Here is a 20,008-nt window from a genome sequence, read left to right on the forward strand (position 1 = left end):
AAAGGATAGTTGAGGAGGGAGAGGTTGTTTAAAATACATTGAAGTAAAATTAATAAAAAAGGACAGTAAATGGGGAGTGGTAAAAACAATAGGAGGGGATCACTTCAGAAGAAGTGTTAGATATTTCAAAACTATATATGAATCAGGAAGTTAGAAAGTGGAGGCTGATGCTAGAGAATGAAAGCATCTTTAAAGAGGAAAGTTTTAAGTTTAGTTTTAAATTTTTCGAGGAAGGTCTCTAATCGAATGTCGAGTGGAAGGGCATTCCACAAAGAGGGGGGCGGTAACTGAGAAGATGGATTTGCGAGTGGTGTCATGAAACAGTTCCCGTATTGACGGTATAGAAAGTAAATTTTTTTTTAAAAAATTTCTTTATTCTTTTTCAAACTTACATCAAGTGCACAAAAAGAACAACAATAAATACTATCGTATAACACTTGAACATCATACATTATATTCTTAATATGTAAATTAATTAAAAACCCTCCCCCTCCCATCTTTATAGAAAGTAAATTTTGATTGGGGGGCGTGGCTTGGGAGCGCAGCTGGATAGTCGGGTGAGGACTGAGCTCTGCATTTGAAAGTTATTTTAAGCCGTTAATTCAGCTTCATTTTTAAAGAATTTTTGAGGTTCAAATCTCATAATGGCCTCGAACAAACAGGCGAAAAATGAAATGGCTGGCACAGGAGTAGGGAGTGCTAAAAGATCAAAGGTAGAGCCGGTGACTCCTTCTAAGGTGCCGTTGCCTAAGGATGATAATGGTGACATCTTTGCACAGCTGAAGCTAATTACGGATATAGTTTCTGACAATGCTCAGAAATTGAAGGAGGTTAAAGATGAAGTTAAGAATCTCACAGCAGGTATGGAGCAGTTTGATTTAAAAGTTGAAAACATGGAAAAAAGAATTGACAACAAATGAAATGGAATTAAAGAAATGTAAAGTATACAGGGAAAAAGTGGATGCTTTATCTAAGGAGCTGGAAGACCGTATTAATAGGGGGAAAAGGAACAATTTGAGAATTATTGGGCTCCCGGAGGGAGTTGAAAATAATGATGCTGTTTCTTTCCTTGAGCAATTTCTTCCAAAGATTCTGCCTCTCAAATCAAAATATCCATTAGAATTTAAGAGGGCTCATAGGATCCCTGCAAGAAGAACTGGCAGGGATCAAGACCATGTCCGATGATTTTTAAACTTTTGAGGCATCAGCAAGTAATGGAAATAATTCGGCTTGCAAAAGAAAACAAGAATCTGAAATGTCAAGTTCAAAAATTCATATTGTGCCAGATTTTGCTAAAACCACTGCTGAAAGAAGGAAAAAGTTACTTGATTTAAGACCTCAAATGAGACATCTTGGTGCTAAATATGGATTGCTTTACCCTGCTATAATGAGGGTTACTTATGCCAATAAAGTCACTTAAGTTTTGATGATCCGGACAAGTTAAGAGTTTTTGGATACATGTGAGCAACAGATGGTGTCATAAAAGGAACTAAGGAAAAAAGAAATGTGACTCAATGTTAAAATATCTTTATTTTGTTTGATTTTTATTTTTTCATGGCAGTGATTGCTATATAAGAGATTGATTAGTTGAAAAGAGAGAATCTTATTTAAATTCAACTGCAATAACTGTCTTGGATACATGGTTCTGGTGGATAAATTCTTTTTAGAATTCTTCAAAAGAAGTTCCATGGAATTATGCAAATCAGTTTGTGGACTAAGACCTCTAAATTCTATTTGCTAATGATTCCACACTTACTCCAGCGTTGACTTTTTTGTAAATATCAGCAGGATTCATCGGACTTCATATGGACATACTACTGGGTATATTGGTATAATATTTATGAAAGATAACGTATTGTTCTTACTTTATGCCTGATTCAGAAATATTTCTTCATAAGTTTCGGCATATGCAGATGATATTCTGTTTTATTTGAGAAATCCAGAAACTACCATTCCATGCTTATTAGAATTGATTGATACATTTGGAAAGTTTTTAGGTTATAAAATAAATTGGAGTAAGTCAGAAATTCTTCCTCTTAATGTGCATTGTAATAGAGGTTTATTTGATTCTCTCTCATTTACATGGAAAGAGGATGGATTAAAATATTTAGGTATCATAATAAAAAATACTCTGGAAGACACTTTGAAAGAGAATGAAAAACTTTTATTAAAAAAAGTAACAGAAATGTGTGAGCAATGGAATCCTTTAAATCTTTCTTGGTGGGGGAGTTCAAATTATTAAAATGATGATTTTGCCTGTAGTTTCAACTACAGGCAAAATCATTATTTTAATAATTTGAACTCCCCCACCAAGAAAGATATAAAGGATTCCATTGCTCACACATTTCTGTTACTTTTTTTAATAAAAGTTTTTCATTCTCTTTCAAAGTGTCTTCCAGAGTATTTTTTATTATGATACCTAAATATTTTAATCCATCCTCTTTCCATGTAAATGAGAGAGAATCAAATAAACCTCTATTACAATGCACATTAAGAGGAAGAATTTCTGACTTACTCCAATTTATTTTATAACCTGAAAACTTTCCAAATGTATCAATCAATTCTAATAAGCATGAAATGGTAGTTTCTGGATTTCTCAAATAAAACAGAATATCATCTGCATATGCCGAAACTTTGTATTCTCTATCAGAAAAGAGAATACCCTGTATCCCCTTTGCTTGTTGAATGGCTAATAACAAGGAGACAGAGGACAATCCTGTCTAACTCCCCTCTGCAACGTAAAATGATCAGAGAAATTATTATTAATATATAATCTTGCAGAAGGGGAGCTATACAAAGTTTTTTTTCAGGGGTCTTTTTATAAAAAACTTAATGGTATTCTTACAAAATTTGTTTGGCTGGGTAAAAGACCTAGAATAGCTTTAGTATCTCTACAAAAGTCAATTGAGGAGGGAGGGATAAAATTTCCAAATTTTTATAGGTATTATCAAGCCTATATTTTACGCCAGGGCATGTATTGGATCCTCCCAGAACTCTTTGACAATGCTCCAGATTGGTTGTACTTGGAGTGGCATCTCTTGTTTCCTTTAAATTTAGTTCATGTTGTTAGTATCAAAATGCCTAGGAGATAAACAGAATTTTGATTGATACATGGAAAACTTTGAGATGCATTAGTAATTTAATACCTATTCCAATAAATAAATCAACAAATCCATCTTTATGGATAAACTCCAAGATTCAAATTTTCGGATCTCAAATCTTATGGAAGCACTGGATTATTGCTGGTATAAGAACTTTAAATGATGTTATTTCAGAAGGCAAACTGCTTGATTTTTCACAATTGCAGTGTAGATTTGGTCTTAATAAAACACAAAGTTTTAAATGGTTGCAGTTGAAGCAGGCTATTCAGGTGGGGTTCCCTGAATGGAAAACTTAATAATCAATATAGTTTTGAGTTCCTATGCTTCCAGGCAGACTTCCTGGGACACCAAGCCGCGTAGTGGTACAAATTATTATCTGGATTTCTTAACAAAAAACCGAAAACTGGTCTTTGAGACATTTGGAGCATTGAGATTAAGCATCAAATTTCTGCTTCTCAATGGCCACGCATTTGGTCTTGGAGAATGAGATGTACAGTGTTGGCATCTATGAGACAAACTTGGTTCTTTTTATTACATAGAGCTTTTTGGACCCCAGTTCGTATGCAGAAGTTGGATAGCTCTAAATCTAATAGATACTGGCACTGTAATCTAGAAGCGGGGACATTAGACCATCTAATTCTTCATTGTCCTTGCATTAAGAACTTTTGGAATTCAATTTGGTCTCAAATAAATTGTTTATTAGAAAACCATGTGGCACTATCGTATGATACTGTTCTGTTTGGTATGTCTGAGAAAAAAAAGTCAAATATCAGCACATAAACTTTTAATGATAATGACAGGAGTCGCTATTCAGCATATTACTAATAATTGGAAAAATTATACAAATCTTAATTATACATTTTGGTGGAATTCCTTATGTCATATTTATAAGATGGAAAGAGTAATTGCTTTACAGAAAGGTAGTTATAATAATTTTATAAAGATCTGGGGGCCATTGGTTAAATATTGTAATGAATAGGTATCGTTTTCCTCTGATAGTATTTCTTTCATATAATTTAATTTAATTTAATTCTTATATACCGCTAATAACCGTGAGGTTACTAAGCGGTTTACAAAAATGATGAAATTAAAAGATACAATGAATAGAAATAAATACATAAGATAGGTACTTGGAAATTCCCTAACTGTCCCAAAGGCTCACAATCTAACTAAAGTACCTCAAGAAACAATTTATGAAAAATAAAGATAAAATATAAAGACAGAGGTAGAGATGTAGATAGAAATGAATAAACCAACAAGTAATGAAAAAAAATAAATTAAAGATAGAATAAGTAAAAAAAAAAATATATATATATATATATATATTTTTTTTTTTTTACTTATTCTATCTTTAATTTATTTTTTTTCATTACTTGTTGGTTTATTCATTTCTATCTACATCTCTACCTCTGTCTTTATATTTTATCTTTATTTTTCATAAATTGTTTCTTGAGGTACTTAGTTAGATTGTGAGCCTTTGGGACAGTTAGGGAATTTCCAAGTACCTATCTTATGTATTTATTTCTATTCATATATATATGGGGAAAGGGGATGGATGGGGAAAAATTTGATTTAATAATGAGTTTATAATAAATATATGGAATGTTTAATGGTAACAAAATGGTGGATAGGGGAGAGAAATTAATTAATTAATATATTTATGATATTATTGAAAGAATTTCAAGTGTTGTATGAATGTCTTTCATGTTGTTCTTTTGTACACTTGTTTTAAGTTTTAAAATGAATATTTAAAAAAAAAAAAGGATTATTTGATCGGAGGACCCTTGATGATGAGTAGCGCTATAGAAATAATTAGTACTAATAGTAGAAGGGGAAGACATGGAAAACTAGATAGATTTAAAGGGGCAAAAATCTAGAAGATAAAGTGTAAAAGGAATATAGGGCAAAAATTGAAGAGGAGAGAAAAAGTGAATGGACAGGAGGCCCTGGAAACAGCTCAGAACAGAACCAGAGGAAAGCACAACCAGAGACAAGGAGCAAACTGATTTGGAAAAAAAAGCCACCAAAGATAAGAAAAATGATTTTATTTCAATTAGCAGTTTTAAATGTCAATTGAGGATTTACATCTGTCTATATTTTGCACTGTACAAGAGGAAATTTGAGGGGGGCATGCTTTGTGTGATTAATAGCACAATTAAAAATTTTAAATAGCTACATTAATTGCAATCAATATGTGGCCCTAGTTTTTATTGCTCAACGCACCAAATTTATTTATACCAACTCGCAGATAGATGAGTTCATTTTTACTAAATCATATTAGAAGTTTGTATAAAGTTGCATCAGACATGACCTTTCCAGGAGCCACATGCAACTTCAATGCTCTGGCTGCTCATAGGAAGGCAATTTAGAAATCGCCGGCCACAAAGGTAAGGAGCAGGGAGGTTTGTCGGCACAGTTGTGCACTGCAAGCAGGAAACATTCCTTATGACTTACTGTTTAGTTGAATCAGGGCCTGTTGACCTGGGGGGGGGCACAGTGTGCATGGCGGAAGCGGCTAAGAGGTGTTCTCGCTGCAGGGGGAGGGGGCGAAAAGCACCATGAAGGTAAGGGGCAGGGAGGAAGAGTGAGATGGAGAGGAACAGACGCTGAAGGGAAATGGGGAACAGAGAGTGGGGAGAAGATGCTGAAGGGAAATGGGGAACAGAGAGTTGGGAGAAGACGCTGAAGGGAATGGGAAACAGAAAGTGGGGAGAAGACGCTGGCAGGGAAAGACGGATATGCCAGACTATGGGGGGAGCAGAGGGAAGAAAATGGGTGCCAGACCAATTTGGGAGGTGGGGGGAAGGAAGAGGACAATAACAGAGTAAATGGATGGAAGGAATTGAATGAGATGAGGAAAGCTGAAACCAGACAACAAAGGTAGAAAAAAAATTATAATCCCCTATATATCCCACATATATATATATATATGTGCGGGCTAGCATTTTATTATTTAAGATTACCCACCTTAACACCTTCCAATTAAACAAATACCATAAATAGATTGTAACCTACCCTCTCTAACTGAATTCCATATGTATTTTTCATACAGTTCTTCACTGTCAGTTTAATTTCCATCCTATAAATTCACATAGAATTTTTCTTTTTTCAACCATCTTTATTTTCTCTTCTTTATTAATTTCCAGGTACTTTAGTTAGATTGTGAGCCTTCGGGACAGTAAGGGAATTTTTTAAGTACCTTCTTACTTCTCATTTATAATCTTAATGTATATTTTCTTCAAACCGCTTAGAACCTAACGGATGTAGCGGTATATAAGAAATAAATTACATTACATATATATATCTTATATATATATATATATATCTTATATATATATATATATATATATATATATATATATATATATATATATATATATATATATATATATATATATATATATATATCTTAAATAATAAAATGCTAGCCCGCACATGCGCAATAGCGAAACGTGTTCCCTGATCCCTTTTCTGTAGTGGTGTGGCTGCACGACTGCGCATGCGCGTTTACTACGTCACTGGCAGAAGACGAACCGTCACAGAGCGAGTGAACGCCGAGTCCTGTGGCACATCCGGATTGTGAGCAGTCCTGCCTTCGGTCCTGTCCCTGTTAAACCAGCTGGCAATAACAAACTCAGATGCCATGGGTTCTTCCCTTTTGCCAAATTACTAAAGGCTCTGCCGGTCTCGATCCTGAGGGGTGGGATCGAGACCGGCAGAGCCTATAGCGATTTAGCAAGAGGGAAAGCCCCTGTGATGTCTGGCTTCGTTATTGCCAGCCGGTTTAGTGGGACCGAGACAGGACCGAACTCCCCCCTCCTTCCAGCGGCCGCCAACAATGCCTTCCTCCCTGCCATGATCCTCAAGGCCTGGACTGCAAGTTTGAAGGTAGGGCTCGGACGGTTTGAGAATGAGGGAGAGAACATAGCTGGGGAGAGTGGAAGATTGAAGGAGAGGCGCTCTCTCTGAATTTACTTTACATTTTTCATTTGTAATGCCACCGTTACCAGAATCAGATCAAGGCTCACGGAAAGAATGATGGAAATTCCCACAATTAATGTAAGTGTGGGGGGCCAGTTAACTGTGTGTGTCACAGACTTAATGGATGTGACTTGGTATTTTTGGCGTCAGGTTTTGTTTTGATTGCATCCACCTTTGTCACCCCGTGGAAGCCAGCTGTTAAACTGGCCTGGTTTACACTGGGATCCTAAGTTGTATAGAGATGAAAGGATTTGAGCTGTTCTCCCCCCCCCCCTCAAAAAAAATTATATTTTACGTTCAAACTATCCCTGATCTGTCGGCCTTTGGCGGCAAGAGTGCGCATGCGCTACAAAGGACTCCAGGGGCAGCATGGGATTTGAACCCACAACCTCAGGGTGCTGAGGCTATAGCTCTAACCACTCACTCGGGCCAGAGGGAGAGGTAAAGGGGGCTGCTTTGGGGGGAGGGGTGTGCTGGGGGCCAGACAGCAAACATGCTTTGCTCTGGGAGGGGGGGGAACAGAAGGGGGCCATGGAGCAGCAGGCATGGCACAACAGGGGGCCAGGGGGAGAGGGAAAGGGGCCTGCTTTGGGGGGATGAGTGTGCTGGGGGGTAGGCAGCAATCATGCTTTGCTCTGGAAGGGGGGAACAGAAGGGGCCACAGAGCAAGCAGGCATGGCACACAGGGGGCCAGGGAGAGAGGGAAAGGGGGCTGCTTTAGGAGGAGGGGTGTGCTAAAAAAAAAAAGACAGACAGACAGTGGCCAAGGAGAGAGAGAGAGAAAGAAAGACAGACACACACATCTATTCTAGCACCCGTTAATGTAACAGGCTTAAAGACTAGTATATATGTGTGTGTGTGTGTGTATATATATATATATAAATTTATTTTATTTTTTTTGCTTTAGGATAAAGTAGTATATTGGTTGTGTTGATAAAAATTTATAAACAAAGCCCTGCCAGTTGAAAATCTCTCTCTCTAGTTCAGCAGCCAGAACTTTGATTTATAAGAAAGGAATAAGCTAAATATTGCAGTACTGAGGCTTGTATGGATGCTGCAGGGACGGGGCGGTGAAGGGGATGGGGCAGTGACGGGGACAGATTTTTTTCCCCGTGTCATTCTCTAGTACAACAGCAACTCATTTTCTAAGCCTTTAGTGTTACCATCACTTGACACCAACTTAGTGACGTGCTCCAGCAGATAGTGGGACACTATGTACATATATTGCCTGGTACATTGCCAGCAAATGTATTGTCAGTAATACAAAAGCAAGTAGATTTACAATTTTTTATATTATCCTGTTTACTTGCTTTGTGCTTTTTTCCTGTCCCTTGTATTCGTCTTGGCTATGTAAATCTTGCTGTTTTGTAACAGTCAAGAAAACACTAAAATTTGTAACAGTGTTTTTGGTGATTTAAGAATTGAGACAAGGAACCTAGATGAAAAGATACCATGAATAATCATAAAACTATTTTATTCTATTAGAATACTTATTAGTATATGGAGATGAGTTAAAACTAATCATCTTTGCATATGTATACACAGTTTATCACTTACCTAAGACCTCAAGACAAAAAATTTTAATTGAAAGAATTTTAAAGCATGGATTAGACCTGGGTAGGGATGAGAAGAATTCTGGATATACATAAGGATCAGGACAGAAGAAAAGAAACAAAGTGAGCAGAAGAGCATTCCTGCAATCCTGAATTTACCCACAAATGATTTTTCAGATCTATTGTATTGGAGAAAACATAGCAGCAGAGCATATAAGATTGGGAAATACAGAAACAAAGTATCTACAGTTAAGGTAGGCATGCCCACAAAATGCAACTATGCAAAGAAATGCAAGACCTCACTACTCAAGTGATGCAGCATCATTGGAATTGCTCTTGTTTGGAAGATACTGAAGAGAACATAACTGCACTTGCAAGAACTACATTAGTGAATAATGTTATGCCTTGCTATTTTCCCCCCACATTACGATTTTCCTGTCTTTTCTGGCTATAACTTGCACGGGTTTTTGAAGTTACTACTTGTCTTTGCTTATTAAAAAATACAGACTAATATAATGCTCAAGTTGTTAAAAGTTTTTTTTTTTTAACTACACAGATACTCTTTTTACAAATCTAAAATGGTAAAGGCATTTAAGCTATCTCTAACAGCACCATACAAAAACAAGTTACAGCATCACTTTTCTAAAACATACATGTATATATTTATACAGTATGTAAACAAAATAAGTTATTTGTTTATAAAATATACAAGACATACTCACTGGATTGAACTACAGCTTGTGTTTGTTCTGAGGTACCTGATGCAATATTTGTCAAAGCCCATGCTGCTTCAAACTGTAAAGATGGACTATAAGAGATATCAATATCTAGGTTATTGGTTTAAATTAAGGCTGTGACAGATATTTTACATAGTTGAAATAGTTAAAGCAGAATGAGAATTCACAGTCTTTATAAATTGCTCACTGAAAGAACTTTTATTAAATTAAAAAAAAACTTACTTGTCATCTCTTTCCAGACAATGAACTAAAATAGGTAAAATTCCAGATTTTATCAAGTCATCAATTGGTGGGTTGCGATCACTAGAAAGAAGCTTTCTGTTAAGACAAAGAAAATGAAAGGTAACGATAAGGTATCGTAATACTACAGCCACAGAACTGATAACAATTAAAAGCATGGAGGCAGAAGTGAAATTATTCAAATTGACTACTGTATATGCTTGAATATATGTCGATCCGAATATAAGTCGAGACCCCCTTTTTCCACCCAAAAAGGAAGAAAAATGGTTGACTCAAATATAAGTCAGGTGGCTTAATATTCAAGTGCCCTGCCCTGTCAGGCTCTGCACCCAACTCCCTTTCTGCCAGGCACAACACCCAGAACCCTTCCCTTCCTCCCCTGTCAGGTATTGCACCCAGCTCTCTTCCTTCCTTCCCTCCCGTCAGACTATGCACCCTCCCTACCTTCCAGGCTCTGCAGCTTGCCACCTTCCCTGTCCTAGCCTCAGGCTCATACCTCTACTGGTGATCGTCGGTGGAGGTGCAGCGGGCAGAAACGAACTTTCCAAGTTCCTACTGGCTGCCTGTGAGCGTCTTCGGATGCTGAGAAGCATGAGCGCACACGCAATTTTGCGCTGCTGTTCAGTGTTGAGTGGCTTCCGTAATGGTTCCTGCTCGTGCTTCTTCTCAGTGGCCGAAGACGCTCACAGGCAGCCAGTTAACATAGTCAGATTTCTTCAAAAAACAATAAGCTTCTACTAATTCTGACTGGAATTGCCATTCAACATATTACATTCAATTGGAAAAATCAGAGTAGATTAAATTACAGTTTATGGTGGAGTTCTGTATGTCATATTTATAAAATGGAAAGAATGTTAGCCACAGAGAGAGGATATTTTGGTAAATTTCGAGATGTTTGGGGACCATTAACATACTTTTGTAATGAGTAGCAAACATTTTCCCTTCATAAGATAATTGAAATGAGGGGATAGGGATGGGTGGGAGGGATGATTTTTTGATATATTAATAGAATGTATATTGTATAATATAATATAAATGAATATTTTTGATGTGATAGGGATGGGAGGAGAGGTTAACTTTCATGAATGTCAGTTGCTAATATACAAGTGATGTTTTTTCAATTCAAATGTTATTTCTTTAAACACTTGATGTAAGTAGTAAAATGAATAAAAATTATAAAAGAAAAAAAAAAGAAAAATAAATCTCCAGACAACAACTAGCAGAAATAGAAATTTGTTAACTGAAATATATTAGCTTTGGGAAATGTATACAGCAGATGTCTTTGTATTGTGTTCAACAGAAAGAAAATGCATATCTGGTTTTATTTCTCCAGTGTTTAAGTATTTGCTGTAGCTGGTGGGGATCCCCAAGTACCGCCAGCTGAGGATTAGAGAATGACACGGGAACAAATTTGTCCCCGTCCCCACAGGAACTCAATTTCCCCGCCTGTCCTGGCACGTTTTGTCCCTATCCTTGTTCATTCCAAATGGTAAAGCAGGCCAGAGGCCTTAAACATGACAAAGGTGTCCTTGCAATGCCTGGAAAAAGACAGGGGAAGATCCTTTCAATTGACATTGACCAAAGGGTCAAAACTTTCTAACAGGATGATAAATTATCTCGATTATGCCCTAGAAAGAAAGATTACATATCTGTTAAGATAAATGGTGAACAGATGCAAAAGCAGAAGCGCCTGTTATTGAATAACTTAAGAGAACTTTGGGTAGCTTATCAGAAACGCCAGTTTAGAACTTACCACAGCTTAAGTGCCCCTAGGTTAACTGTGGTTCTCATCAGCAGATTACCATTTAACCATAAAGTTGTGAAAAATTTCTTCTACTTTAAAAAGGCAGAACAAGTAATCATTAAATTCATAACTTTCCAAAACAAAATGGAAAACTTCAGCATGGTACAGAATTGAATTTGTCTAAGTAAGTGAAAAAGAAAATGAGTAACAGGTTTACTCAAGCAACAATTATAGTGCAAACTAATACCTCCTTTTACTAAACCGCGATAGTGCACTGAATGTTCTGTGCTGCTCCCGACACTCATAGGAACTCTATGAGTGTCAGAAGCAGCGCAGAGCATTCAGCGCAGCTCCCTGCACTAATAACCGCTATTGCGGTTTAGTAAAAAAGGGGGGGTGCAGTTATTTTTGAAGCATTATGCATTAGAAGATACACGCAAGGATCCATTAGCTAAACCAAGCTAATGTGTTAAGCTTGTTTTACTAAACTATATTAATTGTAATACACTAATATTTCCATCAATACATACACTGGCTTTACTGACATTCCTGTGCCCTATACTTGCACATACTGTATACCATTCAATGCCTGCAAGTGAGTGGGGCAAGTATAAGTGAGGGATCACTTCTGTTGCAAAGAATTTTATATGACTTTGGGTAGGACAGGAAGGAGAAGTGTCATTTCTGGGAAACAAAGGGGACTTAAGGATCACAACAGTCCTTTAGGCTGATAGTTAGATTGCAGGAGAAGGGAGGGGGCTGCTATCTTCCACAAAATAAGTTTTACATTTTGGCCACTAATATGCAGACACTACTGGCAGCAAGTAGCAGCCAGTAGCAACAGTCCAGCAACCTGTCCTCTCCTCACATTATGCTGTAGATTGCCCTGGAGATAATTTATTATGCACTGACATATAAAAACATGAAAATTAAATTAAAAAAGTACAATGATAAAAATCCAACTGGACCCTACACGGTCCATGTTTCGGCCACAGTCTGGGTGTAGAATGGAATACAAAGGAGAAACCTATTCCTAGAACAAGGAGGAACCCAGCACAACTCCAAGCACAGTTTAAAGCAGGGGTGTCCAACCTGCGGCCCAAGGGCCGCATGGGATCCTGTGAAGTATTTTGTGCTGCCCTGGTCGAGGGCGATGTAGTGTTTTCCTCTGCTACCCCCGGGTGTTTACCATCTTGCCAGCTCCCTCCTCTGTCTTGCTGCAGGGTTTGCGCAGCCCCAGAAACATTTTTTTCAGCTAATGTGGCCCAGGGAACCCAAAAGGTTGGACACCCCTGGTTTAAAGACAGACTGTTTTCAGTCCAATTCTTTATATGCGAGTTTGCAAAGCATTGGACCCCTGAGGAAGGCGTGTTCGCCGAAACACGGACCGTTTAGGGTCCGGTTGGATTTTTATCACTGTTATTTTTTATCATTGTACTTTAATTGAATTTTCATGCTTTTATATGTCGTTGCATAATAATAAATTATCTCCAGAACATCTGTATCCACAATTTTGTTTTCATCGGTGGATTGTTTTCACTGTGGATCATTGGGTCTCCCCATTTTTCTTTGGTGTATTTTTACAAGTTATTTTCCAATTTTTAAGAGAAGAAAAAATGGTTCTTAACTACAAACTAGCCTCAAAGGCTCAACAAGCAGACACCAACAATAGCTGTCACAACCAGTTTTTATGCTCCTTGAAAGCAAATCATTGGCTTAAAACCAAGAAAAAATAGCGGCACTCCAAAAAAAAAAAAAAAAAGTATAGGAAAACAGTCTGCTCCCAAAAAACTGGTTAAAGAACCATACCTTCCCAATACCAGGAAAAAAAACACTAATACCCCCAAAAAAGATAACCTAAAGTCACTTACCAGTATCATAACAGGAGGAGCTTGGATTATATCAGCCGAGTTCCCAGCAATACCAATCCTGAATTCAACATTCACATGCCAGTATCTTCTTCGGCTCACACTCCTCTCCCATCATTCGTCAACCATTCAAATGACCAATACTGTTTGCTCACAATCCTCTTGTTTACATTCCTCTCAAGAGCCTCTTGTTTTGTGAGCTAACTCTGCTGTTTCAGGAGATTGACTGAAAACTAACTCCTCTAAAATGGCATCCACTTAAAAAAAAAAAGATGCTATTCATCCAACCTATCAGAAAGCATAACATCTTAAAAGGGGCAAATCCCTCTTATCCTTATTTTTTTTTTAAATGCTTGCTATTCAATTGCTCCATTTAAACCACAGGGCTCAATAGCATTTGCCCTAAAAATTCACTGCTATTCCCTTTTTCTCAACTTTGACTTGGTGTCACCACCTCTTCTAAAAACAGGCTAAGCACAATTCCTCAAATTTATGGTTCTGCTGCATGCAATGCTGAACCATCTTTCTTCTTAGAAATGCAATAACGGTCAATAATTCTTGTTTTGAAGGTCCAAGAAATTTTACCAATCTACATCAGATTACAAGGACATCTCGCATAGTAACTAATTCCTTTGCATCACTGGTGGTATTACTTGTGATAGTAAAAACCTTCTCATTAATACTAAAAATTCTGTGAACAGATTGAACAGCAGCCACATTTCTTATGACCAGCCTCTTGCACAATGAAGATACAAAGCCTATCTGCCAAATTAATATTACAAGAATACAAAAACTATACATCGTACATTGCACAAAAGATGAACCCTCATTCGCCAATGCTTCTTAACCTAAGCAATTTTAAAAGACAGTATTGTACCTCAAAATGCAGGTCATTGCAGGGTTCAATTTTCCTTGAGACTTCGGTTGTAACGAAAGATCTCCATTATTATATAGGTCTCGTTTATAAGGTTCCTTAATTTATCCGGATACCCGATAAAAGCTGCTGCAGTTTCTCAGTTAAAATTAGAGCCAATTTCTTAAACTCTTGTGTAGAATTGCAAATGCGTCAAATGCGCAAAATCTGAGCAAAAAGTAAACTAGATTTCACATGCCTGGGATGCATGCTACCAAACAGCAACAGAGAATTCCTGTCTGTGAATTTCACAAATACAGGCGATAATAAATTCCCCAGAACAGTACCACAAACTGATATCCAAAAATGTAATCTGCTGGTGATGATCTGCAAGTGACTGCTATGGGGGCATCTTTTGCTCCCTCAGTTGCTAACCTGTTTATATCTGAATTTGAGTGTAGCAGAGTTTACCTGTTGGCAAATTCCAAATGGGTAAAGTGTTGGTGTCATTATGTCAATGATGTACTCATATTTATGGTATGGACTGGTTAAGAAGTATTACAGCATAGGTTTTATGAAGGACTTAAATTCTTTACATTCTACAATTAAATTTGATAATTACCACGAGCAGATTACTTTTTAAGACGTCCGGGTGCAGTACTCTTCTGGAGAATTTACCTCTATTTGTGAAATCCATGCACAGGAATTCTTTGCTGCCTCTTAGCCTTCCCTCATATGAAAGGTTCCATTTCCTTTTTTTGGTCACACTTCTTTGAACCTTTTTTAATTCTGCTATTTTATTTATTTATTTTTAAGATATGACGACTAGAACTGTACACAATACTCAAGGTGAGTTTGTACCGTGGAGTGATACAATGTTCTTGGTCTTATTTACCAATCTCTTTCATAACAATTTTTAGCATCCGGTTTATTTTTTTGGCTACTGCCACATACTGGGCAGCAGATTTCAGGGTACCATCTACAATGGATTTCAAGGTACCATCTACAATGATACCCAGATCTTTTTCTTGGGTGGACCCTAGCATCTAGTAACTGATTTGGCTTCTTCTTCCCAATGTGCATCACTTTGAATTTGTCCACATTAATCTGCCATTTGGATGCCCAGTCTTCCAATTTCCTAAGGTCTTTCCACTATTTCACAGTCTACAGTACATGTGATAATTTTAAATTAGCAGATGACACAAAACTATTCAATCACCTCACTTGTTCCAATTTCCAGATCATTTATAAATGTAATTTTCAAAACCCAAACCAGATATAAAACCATCTCTGTAAATTACTTCTTACCTTGCAGCCTGCACTGCACTCAGTTGGATACCCTGGTTGTCGCTTGACGCGTTCTACAATTTAAAAAAAGAAGATATAGATGCAAGATGCAAATGGCTCCACCACTAGTTATTTTCAAAAATGAAGAGCTTTACCTGTACTATTGCTTCCAGGGATGTATTTTGCTGTAGGAACAAAAAAATGATATAGATATATATATATATATATATATGTGTGTGTGACTGAAATACTGTATAGAAGTTTCAACTTTCACATGCTGAAAACATCTTACCACTCTCAAATCTGCATCTAAATCTGAATCTTCACAGATATCTTCATGTGGTACATTTCTTCTCTTTAACAGATGCTCATCTCTTTTGTTCTTTCAAATTGGGGAGGGAAAAACATAGACTGAGTGATACAGTGTCACAAAGATCTGGACTTTCTACAAGGTTCTGTCCTGGGACACCCACACATTTATTTTTAGGAGATCCACAATTATACACACGATAAATCCACATCTACATTGGAAGAAATACAACTTAGTGGTTGAATATGAAACTGAAACTTGAAATCACAAGAAAAAGGCTTCTATATTTTTGGTCCGACTCCTAGATCCTAAGAAAACTTGCGGAAGCCTGCCTTAAAAAGGAAGCATTGTTTTGTATGCCGATAGGTCATTTTGAATGTGGTTTCTCACAGAAAGATGGTTTCATTCTAACTCCTGATGCAAGCATTTGCCGAAACATGGAAAAATGATGTTCTTACCTGTTAATTTTCTTTCCTTTAGACGCAGCAGATGAATCCAGAGACCAAAGGGATAGCACACATCTACCAGCAGATGGAGATAGAGAAACTGATTAACAGGTGGTCCTATTGGCTGGCACTCCTCCTGTATCTTTAGTATAGCTCCTTGCCCAAGCATCCGTAACCATCAATAGGCATAGCATGTAAAAAATTTATTTCCCATAACAAATCTCAAAAGGCAATAATACAGAATACAACCATCAATAAAAACAAACTTCGAAAGTTGCAAAAGACAAAACCGACAGACAATATCCAGAAAGGGTGGGCTCTGGATTCATCTGGAAAGAAAATGAACAGGGTAAAAACATAATTTTTCCTTCCTTAGCAACAGCAGCAGATGAATCCAGAGACCAATGGGATGTAGCAAAGCAATTCTCAATCTGGGTGGGAAGCAAACGCCGCCTCCGCAACAACTGAAGCACTAAACGCATCCACCGCATGCGCCCCCCCCCATCCAACCGGTAATGCTGAGATAAAGCACTCTCGGAAGACCAAGTAGCCGCGAGACAACTCTAAGGAAAAAACCTCTGGACTGAGTCCAAGAAATAGCCATCACTCTGGCGGAATGGTCATGAAGTTCTTTTGCCACCTGCTTTCCTGCCATCAAGAAAGCGTAAAGAATGTCCTCCTGGACCCATCGAGCGATGGAGGCTTTGGATGCCACCATACATTTGAGGCTTCCCTTGAAGAATACAAAAAGGTGATCTAAACAACTAAAAGTCGTTAGAAACCTAGCTCGTGGAGAACACTACGCACTTTCAAAAAATGCATTGAATTAAAGCATGTCTCCCATTTCTCCTCCCAGGAAGAAGGAAGGAAAAGTGAGTGTCATAAAAAAAAGGATGACACCTCCTTAGAAAGAAATTGTGGTACCGTCCGAACTGACACCCCAGATTTTGTAAATCAGAAATAGGAATCCCTGCCGAACAAGGCCTGCAACTCAGAAAACCGCCGAGCTGAAGCCATGGCCACAAGAAACCCCGTGTTCAACGGCACAGCCTTTTAGAGTCTCAAAAGACAAGGATGAAATGAAGCCTTCGGTAAACTGCGAAGAAGTACCTTAAGACTGTACTCCGGACAGGGCTTTCTAAGAGGTGTACAAATATACCGTACTCCGTTTAGGAACTGAACTAGATGAAGCTGAGAAGTAAGTGAAGAGCAAGATACCTAGCCCTTGTAACAAGCTAAGAATGGCACTTGAAGCTGAAGGGAATTGAACGCTAAGCCCTTGGCAATACACTTGTGCCAAAAAAGAACTCTGGAAGGGTGAAAATGTTGAGAAGTACCCAAGAAAGGAAAAACCTCCAAAAGGAAGCAGGAGCCACAGATAAAGACGTCTGTATCGCCTGGATAAGAGAAGAAACAACCTGTTTCGCATAACCCTTACACGTGAGCTATGACTTTTCAAAAGCTAGGTCATAAAGTAGTATGAATATCCATGTTGATCGGACCCTAGGTGAGCAAATCCAGAGATACCAGGAAACTCAACAGTCCGCATAGCAAGGATGGCGCAGCCAATCCAGAGACAAATACTGTGCCCTGAAAGCGAGCTTGAGTTGGCAAATCCAAGCCATCATCAGCCAGGGGAAAATACTGAAAAAAGAGAAACCTCGAGACGAGGCCATGAGGTCTAGTTCCAGGAGATCTCACTTCCATACAAAGAGCTGGAACGCCTGAGCCAAAATTCTCAATACCCAGGATGTAGAAGATTTCACTATTACTAACATTTACACTTTCTAGAGCGTACACAGCGCTGTACACTGTAACATATATGGGCCATGCTCAGATTTCACGGAGAGAAAGTCTATCCAAACTCTGTTCCTGACCCGTAAAATGATCTGCCAACAGAAGAGGAAGATGAGGGACCACCCATTGAAGTAGAACCACAACTTTACCCGCCAACTGAGTACATCACCTACTGCCCAGACTGTAGAGAAATACCCCCATCATAATTCAGACTGAAAAGACCTTCAGCGTCATTCCGGAAGAATGGTCTGAAGCTCCAGAAATGGTAGCCTGACCATGCTCCAGAGTAGAAGAATGAACAAGTACTGAGTCACCTCTTAAGACCAGACTCCTGGAGCTGAGGATGGAAGGCACCGAGCCCCCCAACCCGACAGCACGGGATGTTTGGTGACCATGAGCTAGTCCAGCAAAGACCGAGGCATGCCTTTGAAAAGAGAAATCTCGCTGAGCCACCAAATCATACAGAGCGATGCTTGAGGAGCCTACCAAATAATTGGAGCCCTGAGATACCGGGAACCACAGGAACAAAAGCGACCATTTTTGTTGTATAATGGGAAAGCAAGCCGAATTTCCCAGTGGAGTCAGCAACATGGATCCTAGAACCTGTACAGAATCCCATACTCTTGGTCATGGTGACCGAAGAAGAATGCAAACCTGAGACTGTGACCCATCGCCCTAGTCTCTGGGAAGAAACACATTTCTCTCCTATATGAATAAAAACATTTCCTCAATACACCTCTAAATAGTACAGGAGAAAAGAATGCTGTGCAAATTCGAAGATTCACGTCCAAAGAATTGAGGAAAAGAAACCACCCTTTTCATGTCAGTCAAATGGCCTGACTGGAAGTCATCCGAATCAGTCAGTCCAGAAGAAAGTAGGTGAATCGCCTGGTTGTGCCAAAACGGTACCACTGCCCACATTTTCTAAAATGTTCGTGAAGCCTTGGGTAGGCGAAATGACATGTGCCAAAACCGAAAGTGCTGCTCCAAGAGAGGCAAGCAAACCTAGTGCCAATTCGGAGTAACATAGTGAAAATGTTATTCTCCCAGTTTTTCTGCAGAAATGTGTAATCCTAATTCAGCAGAATGGGATCCAGCCTGCCCAATGCCCCCGTCTTGGGCACCATGCAGTAAGTGGAACAACGTCCCTTAGTTCCTGAAGAACTACAAGAACTGCCCTGAGGACCAGTAACACTTAAAAGGGAAACACAAAACATAAACTCCAAGAACGAACCGGAAACCTGAGGAGGATGCAAAGTTGCAAGCATCCTGAAAAATGTTCACAGCCCCCTGACCTGACATTATAGCGTCTTCCCCCTCATGAGAAAGCCTGAAGAGCCACTGGAAGAAGTCAAAATCCCCTCAGAATGAAGTGCAGAAGGTCAGGATGAGAACTGTAGGTCTGTAAGAAAAAAAGAAACTCTCCTAGGAAAAATCAAGGTTCACAATGTAAAGAGAAGTATACTGGAACCATGAACAGTACTAACTCTATGCAACGTGAGAGAAATACGTATGTCCTTTAAAGTGAATACGTACTAGACGTAATCAAGATGCTGCATCTACCTCCCCATGGAAAACAGCAGCATCTTAACAAGTATCAGACAAAGCTCACATTGCTAATGAGAGCTTCAGGGATGAGGCTAACAGCCACATAGCGCGTGCTCCTCTACAGGTTTGATAGAATAGGTAACTGGCTACTGGTTAGAAGGAGCTGTACAGCCCTTCCTGTCTGGTCGGGGGGGGGGTCCATCTAGCATGTATCATGAGAAAATGGCGACAGGAAAAACCAGCGTGATAAGCATGGAAATCTGAAGTCCAGGCCCCCTCAAAAATAGAGAAAGAGAGTCCTGGCCACAGGAAGATGCGAAGTGTCATTATGCCCAGAGACAGCCCAAACTTGGAAACTGTTTGTACTACCTTTAGGCATATATATCCTATGCCACTACTAGACACATGCAGCGCAGCACAGAGGCCCAAATAAGAAGGACAATTACCAACAGACAAAGGCTCAATCTGCAGGGACCCGAAGAGAGACAATGAGATACCCGTGTGAAATACAGGGCACTATCTTATTGTTGATCTCACTGTGCC

At 38.7% G+C, this 20,008-nt stretch overlaps 1 protein-coding gene across 1 annotated transcript in view; it reads right to left on the reverse strand.

Annotated features, from left to right (window-relative positions):
* The window catches only part of KPNA4 (karyopherin subunit alpha 4), a 107,249-nt gene that overhangs the window by 58,278 nt on the left and 28,963 nt on the right, over positions 1–20,008 (reverse strand). Inside the window, exons 3-7 of the mRNA XM_033958596.1 lie at positions 15,657–15,746; positions 15,520–15,549; positions 15,386–15,438; positions 9,595–9,690; positions 9,358–9,443 (exon numbers count right to left, since the gene is read on the reverse strand). Coding sequence (XP_033814487.1) covers positions 9,358–9,443; positions 9,595–9,690; positions 15,386–15,438; positions 15,520–15,549; positions 15,657–15,746 — 355 coding nt within the window. The remainder of the gene's footprint in view (positions 1–9,357; positions 9,444–9,594; positions 9,691–15,385; positions 15,439–15,519; positions 15,550–15,656; positions 15,747–20,008) is intronic.

Source organism: Geotrypetes seraphini, chromosome 9 (genome assembly GCF_902459505.1).
Source record: "Geotrypetes seraphini chromosome 9, aGeoSer1.1, whole genome shotgun sequence".
NCBI classification, from domain to species: Eukaryota; Metazoa; Chordata; class Amphibia; order Gymnophiona; family Dermophiidae; genus Geotrypetes; species Geotrypetes seraphini.